The 9,515-nt window shown below is 41.4% G+C and overlaps 1 protein-coding gene across 1 annotated transcript in view; it reads right to left on the bottom strand.

Annotated features, from left to right (window-relative positions):
* Positions 1-8,081, bottom strand: part of LOC125300243 — a 14,557-nt gene extending 6,476 nt beyond the window's left edge. Inside the window, exons 1-14 of the mRNA XM_048251979.1 lie at positions 8,031-8,081; positions 7,803-7,878; positions 6,761-7,037; positions 6,632-6,664; positions 6,473-6,549; positions 6,028-6,087; positions 5,394-5,599; positions 5,158-5,260; positions 4,820-4,985; positions 4,264-4,367; positions 3,824-3,971; positions 1,402-1,406; positions 255-373; positions 11-124 (exon numbers count right to left, since the gene is read on the bottom strand). Of these exons, the coding sequence (XP_048107936.1) occupies positions 11-124; positions 255-373; positions 1,402-1,406; positions 3,824-3,971; positions 4,264-4,367; positions 4,820-4,985; positions 5,158-5,260; positions 5,394-5,599; positions 6,028-6,087; positions 6,473-6,549; positions 6,632-6,664; positions 6,761-6,868 (1,243 nt within the window). The 5' untranslated portion in view covers positions 6,869-7,037; positions 7,803-7,878; positions 8,031-8,081. The remainder of the gene's footprint in view (positions 1-10; positions 125-254; positions 374-1,401; positions 1,407-3,823; positions 3,972-4,263; positions 4,368-4,819; positions 4,986-5,157; positions 5,261-5,393; positions 5,600-6,027; positions 6,088-6,472; positions 6,550-6,631; positions 6,665-6,760; positions 7,038-7,802; positions 7,879-8,030) is intronic.
* Positions 8,082-9,515: the final 1,434 nt, after the last annotated feature.

The raw sequence follows: 9,515 nt of genomic DNA, 5'->3' as shown, positions 1-9,515 counted from the left end.
GGTCCATCACAATCATGCTTGAATTGTATAGACACATCGAAGTCCCTTCTTCTGGGTAAGACCGGCTTGTGTGCCTGTCCCGTCAGCCACTGCATCACTTTTGGAACAGTCAGTTGGCCATCATCTAATGAAAAAGTGTGTTAGTGTGAACTTGAACCAGTAAGCACCACAATTATTGCTGACTTTTATAAAAAAAAAAAAACACACACAACACATAAAAGTGTTCCTTAAAATAGTAGCAGTTCAAAACATACCACAATCCTCGATCTCTTGGAGGAAATCTTGGAGATTGTTCATAACGGTGACCTCCCGACTGTATCTTATAGAGCCTTGGTCACTGTAGACTGGTCGGCAGATTTCCAGAAGAAAGGCTGTTAACCTACAATTTTGCAAACCAGAGCAGACACACCAGCAGATTCCAGTTAAGACCCCCCATGGAAGACATATTTCTTTTTTTTTTTTTTTTTTTTTTTTTTTTTTTTTTTATTTGCAAACATCATTGACATTACAGAAAATGCAACACTACGACATGCACATGAATACTACATCACGACAAACAGGCGTACATTACATAAACACATACTGTAACTTAACAAGACATCACATTGACTTGGCTTCCACAAACATAACACAACATAACATTAATAACAGAAAGGCTAAGGATGATTTGCGTCCAGGATGATTACAGATATGATTATCAGGGATGAAATTGATGACCGGAATGAAAAGAAGGGGGGATGGGGGGGGGGGATGGTAGCTCTAAGAGTGTGAATGAGGTGGTGTTGGGATGGGGGTGGGGATGGGGGGTGAGGGGTAGTGAGTATGTGAGGATGTATGTGTGTGTGTGTGTGTGTGTGTGTGTGTGCGCATATGTATAAGGCTGGTTTGCTGTTGGGCCAGGAGGAGAGAAGCTGGAACATAGAGAGGGAGGGTTTCAGGAGAGGAGTTGTAATTATTCTATTAATGATAAGTATAATAATAGGAATAACTGATTGCCTGGTTGATTGCCTGACTGATTGCCAACCTGGGCACCCATTAATGGCCACAGTTCCACCCAGCCCCTGCAGTTATACTGCTTGCGATGAGCTGACAGAGGGGAGGACCTGCGTGCCACCCATCGCCTCAGGCCCCCAGCATATGCACACATCCCCCACTACCACGACCAACCACACCTCGCCCCCAGACCTTCACCCAACACGCCACTCTTGACCTAAATATGTACAGTATGTGAATGGCTAGGTTGAGGGGTCTATCTAGAATGTAGCATTAAAAGAAGTGGGCATGCATGGTGAATATCTGTCAGGATTTCCCCATGCACACCACACTTACCCTGTGTAAGATGTATGCCTCAACAATGTGTGCATTAAAATAAGTGAGGCATGCAGATAGACACCTGATGAGGCATCTACCTGCACTCCACTCTTACCCTAGCCTGTTTTGTAGTTTTTGTTTATGTATGTCACCTAACATGTAGTGCGATTAAAAGAGAGTAAAGCGTGCTGTGTGCTTCCAGGACAAGGCGTGTGCATGAGCGTATGAGGAGGGTGCACACCGGGGGCCCAGGGCCAATAGGTAACCCACAGGACCCAACCAATGCCAAAACCACACAGCGACCCGCCAGGACCGAGTCTCCCAAGCCATCCAATGGGGCCCCGCAGAATAACGATGGGAGAGGCAGAGAGAAAGAGTGAAATTAGTAAAGTTATCAGAGAATGTAAATAAAAGGGGGAGGGAAAGAAGGGGATGCTATTTATATTACTACTAATAATAATAATAATAACAATAATAGTTCCAGCTACCCTCCCCTGCCTAGTGTTCGATGATATGTGTATCTGTTGATGAAGTGTGTTATGATCGTGTGGAGATGGAACTCAGGCAAAGAGGGTCAGGACTGTAAGTAGGTGATAAAGGGGTACCAAGGAGAGGTTGTATCCTGAGTATTGATTAAGTTTGTAGTTGATAGGTTTTCTAATGATATATAGTCTGTTAACAAGTTTTTCCAATGAGTGATGTGAGCTTTTTTCCTAGATTTCCAGTTCATGAGGATTGTTTTCTTGGCGATAGTCAGCGCTACCAGTAGTGTTTTATTGCCGGAGTTGCTTAAATTGACTGTGGATGTATCACCAAGTATGCATAAGGAAGGGGATGCTGGGATGTGACAGCCAAAGATGGAAGAGAGAGATTTTGTGACACTCACCCAGAAGTGGTTGATTGGAGTGCAATGCCAAACCGCATGAATGTATGTATCTGGGTTATTTTGTGTGCAGTGAGTGCAAAGATCCGAGCCAAACCCCATTTTTTGCCAATTTATGTGCAGTGTAGTGGAATCTGTGAAGAACCTTGTATTGTATTAGTTGTAGATTACTATTCTTTGTCATGAGGTAGATGTTTTTGCACATTTTGGTCCAGAAGTCGGCACCGGGAGTAATTGATAAGTCTGATTCCCATTTGTGATATGGCAGGCCAATTGTTTTTTCTGAACAAGATATAATTTTGTAAATTTGGGAGAGTATTTTTTTGGGAGAGGGAATATTAAGCAGCTCTGAGATTGGTGGGGGAATGTCAAGGTTAGCTGTCTGGATGTTAATTTTTCCTAGGATAGATGATTTAATTTGCAGGTATTGTAAGAAGTGTTTACTCTCGATGCCGCGTTTCTGGACCAAACAGGAAAATGAGGCCAGATTATTGTCTTGAAGAATGTGTTGAAGGTGAGTGATGCCCTTTCCCATCCATGTGTGAAAGTTAAGTGTTTTTTTATTGACGGTGAAATCTGGGTTATTCCAAATCGGGGTGCGAATTGATGGTGCTATAGGTGAATCAGTGATGTGGTAGAATCTCCACCAGGCTGTCAGAGTAGCTGAAATTGTTGGGGCTTTGAAGGATGGATGTTTTTTGACCGACTGACTGCAGAAAGGGAGATCTGAGATTTTAATTTCTTTACAGATTGTTTGTTCTAGGTCTAACCAGGTGTTGTCTGAGGGGGTGGGGTGTAGCCATTTGTGGATGAAGTGGAGCTGGTTGGCCAGGCATAGTGCTGGAAGTGTGGGGGCCTCTAGTCCTCCCATTGCTTTTGGTTTTTTGGAGAGTGGCGAGTTTGATCCTTGGGGTCTTATCTTTCCAGTAGAATTTAGTGATTAATGAATCGAGAGACTTAAACCAGAGGGTGGTGGGCTGGGTTGGAATCATAGAGAATAGATAGTTTATTTTGGGCAGTATTGTCATTTTGATTACTGAGATTCTGCCCATGATGGATAATGGGAGGTTCTTCCAGCGTTGAAGGTCATCATCTATTGAAGTGAGTAGAGGGGAATAATTTAGGCTAAATAAGTCTGACAGCCTGGGGGAGACTTTTATCCCCAAGTAAGTGATATAGTTAGTGCAGAGTGGGATAGGTGAAGAGTTGGCTGTCACATCCCAGCTGTTGGGATGTAATGGGAGAAATGGAAGACATATTTCTAAACACATTGTCAATAGCAAAAATGATTGACGCTGACCTCCCTGAGAATAGGCTACTGTGACAATTCTAAATAAATGCACTTGCTATGCAAATGTAGTCAGATTGTGAATTAGTAAAATAGTTTACCTTGTCCTCCACTGTATTTTTTTTACATACAGATCATAAAAAATATTAATAACAGTAGTAATGTTCAGATATGCAACAGATTCTTATTGGAATAAAATTACAGTAAAACAAATGGGAATGACTTCAGTTTATTCAATTAATTATTAGCTTTTAAATTTTCCTCTAACTTGCTGCGGTGTTAGAAAACTGTTAGAAACACAGGCCTACACCACACCACAAAAAGGAAAACCTTTTTTTCAATACCTCATCATCTTCTGTTGGGACAAAAAGAGGCTGACACAGGTCTGCATGGGCCTGCAACACTTTCTTCATGTTATAGAGCTCCATGCCTTTTCTCAATTGGTCCAGCATTGGAACCACGCGTGTTGTAGCGTGGAGGACAATAGCCCTGAAAACAAGTAACATTCCATCATTGGTATTGTATAAAGGATTATTCTTCTTCTTCTTATTATTATTATTATTATTATTATTAATAATAATAAAAATAACAGGATGCTGAAGACAATGTATTGGGATACACACAATAGGATACATTATTGCATGTGTTTCAGATGTGCAAAGCATTTCAAAAACATGTGTTAAAATAAATAAATAAATGTAAGACCCAAGACAAAAATATGGGTTTCTTTAAGACTCCACGAGAAACATTTCATTTGCCAGTTTTTAAATTTAAAAAATACCTGACGATGGCATCTTTGTTGACACATGAAATTTTCCCAGTAAAGCCACAGTTAACAATGCTGTCGATGAGAGTATGAATGCTGTCATCAGTTGCACTGTTGACCTGAAAGAACAGAAGTTTTGTTTTGAAGAGAACCTCCAATTTCATTTCCCGCTATAGACATCCTCCATTAATCATTTATATTATAGGACCATGATTTACATGACCACAAGCTCAGAAATGTTATGTTTTTACATTAAATGTAGCAAAGTATTGTATTTTGTATTTGTATTGTATTTTAACCAGTTAGCCATTTAATAATAGTGATAGTTTTGCCTTTAGCATTATGGATGCTTCAAATAGATAGAGATAATTTATTAATCCCGCAGGAAATTAAGGAAATACATTAATCCTCACTGCATACACTAGGAAATCAGTTCTCAGTTTTAAACAGAACCGAACAATATGCTCCCTATGGTTCCATACACCAGACAGGAATCACAGTACATCATGAAAATATTAAACACAGAAACCTGATCATGCAGAAAGCCTTCGCATTTAAGAAACTTGCTAACCTCAGTGATGAGCTGCACTAACTCTGGGTCTGTGACGTCACTCACAGAAACGTGCATACTGTCAGAGTCTGTCTGTGTGGTTAGGTACTTGTAGCACCATTCGCGCATGAAATTCGGGGGAGGTCCACCTTGGGCCACACTCGCAACCATCATTTCTCCAGCGGTCCTACATATACACAAAATCAAAAAAAAAAAGTGCACACAAACACAGCATCACCACACAGCATAGCTTTGCCTTTCTGCAAATATTTCAGGCTCTCTTTTCATCATGGATCTTGCTGGCTTCAGTAAGATACATTTAAGACCTTTTAGGATTCTGTTTGTGATTTCCGATTTACCTGAAGTGGTTCTGGTCAAGGCTACTAAGGCAGTAGAGAGGATTTTTACCCTTCTTGTCAGCTCCGCCAACAAAAAGCTTGTTTTCAATTTCAGCAATCATCTCTGAAAAGCAAAGAATTTGCAAAAACTGCAAAAGCACCATTTTAAAGCTGCATGTCGCTGAATGTGTGTTAGTGTGATAAACAAGTGCTGTGTTGTTCCATCATCTCTTACATAGTGCTTTCCAATAGGTTACCTGTGAAAAATTCCTTGCTGAGGGCGCCCGTATCAATGCCATCTTCTCCAAAAAAGGAGACTCGCAGTCTATGTTTTGGAGAGGATCTTTTTTGCCTCTGCCACTGCATCATCGCGCGCGTGTAAAGGTCATCTCTCGATACTACTATAGAAAAGGTACCGCCATCATCCACCTGAAGAGTCACCCACTCCAAAATCTCCTCCAAACTTCAAATTAAACACAAAAAAGAGCATGCATCATTTTTGTCTAAGTGTAAAGTCCCATTGTCATTGCAGCACACCACAGCACACCGTGCACACAACGAAATTCTTCTCTGCTTTTAACCCATCACACATGTGAGCAGGGGGCAGCCATTACAGCACACAGGGAGCAGTGCTTATGGACGGTACCAAGCTCAGGGTACCCCAGTTATGGGGGTGGCAGTGTGTCGAGAATCGAACCTGTGACCTTGGGGCTACAAGTCCGACTCCCTAACTGCTTGCCCACGACTGCATACAGAAGCCAAATAAATGAGGACCCAGGTGTAACAAACACTACAAGAGTGATGTGAAAGTAAATGTACAAAAACAGACAAACCACTTTCTTTGTAGTGTTAACTTTTCTGGTCTGAGTGTAAGCAGAAGAAAGGCTTTACCTTTGAAAGGAATTAAGGCTGAGGGCTGAGGTCTTCCTGTTCCCTTCGTGGGCTGCACTTCTACAAACACAAATGTTGTAAAATAAACAAAGCAGTTGAGTTGTAAAAAATAGCTCTTAACACTTTCACACATTTCACCATTTTCTTAACCAGGCTAGTGCCACCCAGTGCTTCCAGTCAATTACATTTACTTCCATCATATAGTCAGGAAACTAGCGAATCAGCTGTGTTTGCTTTGTCTCAAAATGGGCCAATCTGAACAGAGAATTCAAATAATTCATTACAGTGCGTAACATATGTCAATGCCAAACAGTAGCGATTGGTGTCAAGCAGAAAGTATCAGCCCTCCCTGAAGCGAACGAATCCAAATGGATAGATTTCAGACACTATGAACAAAGTGAAATAAGATGCTGATGCATCAGGCTACTATTTTCTATGCAAGTACCTTAATCCACAACCTGAGGCATGGGCCTCAATGACATTAATGTTGAAGTCTTTCCGACAAACAGGACATTCTGCAGTCTAAAGATAAAAAAATAAATCAAATCAATGTATGTTGAATTTAATTACACAATTTCAGTATACAAATAAACAGAAATCTCACCTTTTCTGGACTAAGGTCATGCTCGTAACTTTCCTAGGTATGGGAAAACACAACATTATTCAACAGGGTCTATATTCATTACAGCTAATAATGCACAAGGCCTGACAGGCCAGAGACTTGATGTACAACCTCTGAAGAACTGCACAGATCAATGCTGTCTTTGCAGCTTTCAATGTGGCTCGGCAGAGCTTGTAAGGGAATCATAACCCCGCAGTTTGCACATGGGGACTTTGGCATATTGTGAAACTCTTTGCATCAGGAGGTAGCGGTGTCCTGTCTATCTGCTCCTGTAAGGGAGCTATAAACAGTGTGTACTTTCCATTCCCAGTGACTGATTTAATTTGCTGACCAGTGTATCCCTCAGAGTCAGGAGGTATTACAACCAACTTCCGCTGCCCACCTCCACCTGGAAAATAGTAAAACACCTACTGTTATTGTTGCCCTTGAGCCAGATTCCCAAATTTGGTCAATGGGTACCACTGAAGGTATATTAACATTAAAGGAGAAATATGGTGTGAATCAATCATAATCCAGTCATTTGAGGCCACAGGGTTTGTTATTGTCTGCTGGGGAAAACAGAAAATGTGATAGAATGTGATAAGTAACAAACCAGCTATCATTTACCAACTGGGGCATAACAAAATGAAACCAAAAGTGAATCTGTGCCTCATTCAGTTTCAGATTCACACCATATTTCTCCTTGAAAAGCAAAATAGATTTCAGGGCCGTTTGAATTCAACCATCAAAATGTGAAGCTCTAAGGAGCATCAGCTAGAAGACCTGAATTTCAGAATTCCGGGGGGAGGCAAGCAGAGGAACCAGAAGAACCCAAAAATTTTACAAATAAACTGATAAGATAACTGATAAGTTAATTGAATGGGGCATTGCAAAACGAGAGTGAAAGTTACTACGCCACATTCATTTCATGTTAGTTGCTGGCTCAGTATTTGGTCAATGCTATATCAAATATTCTTGTTCTCTGTCCAACTGACAGTAATTGGTGACCTAACGGGGCTCTTGAATGAGTCACACTAAACTTCTCCTTTAAATACAGAAAATGCAATGATCATCTGAATGTTGGCCTGTACTGTAAGAGTAAACAGTAGGATAACTAGCTCACATTTGTATCCACAGCCCACAGTTATACTGAGTGTAAGGAAGCAGTCCTTACCTGTGGATTTGTGCAACATCCAGCCCCCAGATATAGTGCCTAGCTTTGGGTAGGCTTCAAGCAGTAAGTCTGTCAACTAGCATAACACATTTCTGAGCAATGCATAAATTACAGTATAAACACAACGACAACTAGAAAAGTAGGCCTCCGCCAAGGCAATGTAGGGTGACAGTGTTGGTGGAGGTAAACAGTACTGTAGCAACCAAAGGAACAAAACACTAGGGATACCTCTGTGTGGGTAGTGCTTTCTGTCAATGCGAGAGATCGCTTGCCCAGCCCAGCCAACATGAGCTGGAGCTCCTCCTCCCCCGTAGGAGTCTTGCAGTGCTGCTCATCCATTAGGAAAAACTTCACAGTGAAGCTCTTCTGTGGGCGAGCATAGGGGGTGAATCTTTTTTTCTCCTCACCTCCTTCCTAAAGAGCCCAGGAAAAGACCTGAAAATACAAATGTTTGTTTACTCATAGGCAAAACACAAACTTTTAATTTGTTGACTGGTTGAGGAGAGATGTGATGCACTGCACTACTAGTCAAAAACAATGAAATGGGTTATACACTAAAGCCCAAAGTTTAGGATAACTGTTTTTGCTGGATGAACATTGATGAAATTATTGAAGATAGAAAACATGAGCAAATTAACAAGGCATGCAATCATTGTTACTAGAAATAAAATTAGTGCTTTTGTTTGAAATGATGAATGTGTTCTTGAAACATTACTTACATTTGTTTTAATTTCCACCCCTGCTATAATGTATGCATTCTTTCATAGCACTACAGCCAAGACACATACCTGGCCATTTCCTGCTGCACAGAAGGGCGGGGAACAGCCTGTCTCTGGCCCTGTACAGGTGGCTGGCTCTGGCCCTGGCCCTCACCTTGCCTGACTCTACTCAGTAATGTGAGCAGGTTTTGTGCCGTGGTCATAATGTTGTTTAACTGGACCAAGCACAAGATATCAATGATGTTATTCCCCTAAAATTAACAGAAGGGCAGCCATGGCCCACTGGGTAGGGTGTTGGTCTTGTAACTGACCAGTGGACCATGGCTGAAGTGCCCTTGAGCAAGGCATCTAACCCCTCACTGCTCCCCAGGCACAAATATAAGCAGGGAGCCATTTAAGCTAGTATTAGGCTCACACAAACCTTGAAATTAGGAGGGTATAGGCCTAATTGAGGAGTTAGGCAATTCGCCTAGACCTTTGCTATCTTCACTTGAACTATTTTGGAAGATTTAGATAACAAAGGAGACATCAGCAGAGTACAGCATGAAATGAAAGTGACAAACTTTCGTGATATGAGTCAATATTCAATGTGCTCTAGGCCAGAATATAATTCTGTTTGCCGTTTTTTTCAATACCAAGAACGCTATGAAGACTCGTATACTTGGGAGTTCAAACTTGAAAAGTTGACTACAGGAGAACAAACTTCCAAGAACGCGAGGACACAGCCTGCTGAATCTGCAGTTTGAGACAGTTGCTTTCTTGTCTACTTGACATCAGCAGCTCCGGTTAGCATTAGGGCAGAAGCAGACTACACCTGCTGCAAATAGATGCTCTTACCTCGGCTCGGAACAGTAGTTCCGTCGGTAGTGGGCTGCTAATTTGGGTGGTGGTTGATAGGTACACCGTAAATCGCCAGAGATGTATTTTCTGGTTGTTTCAGATTGAACAGACAACAATTCTCATCTCGTTTTGCAAAAATGCAAACTTATGAATC

The sequence above is a fragment of the Alosa alosa genome, chromosome 9 (assembly GCF_017589495.1).
Source record: "Alosa alosa isolate M-15738 ecotype Scorff River chromosome 9, AALO_Geno_1.1, whole genome shotgun sequence".
Classification (NCBI taxonomy): Eukaryota; Metazoa; Chordata; class Actinopteri; order Clupeiformes; family Clupeidae; genus Alosa; species Alosa alosa.
This window is presented reverse-complemented; position numbering and strand designations above follow the sequence as displayed.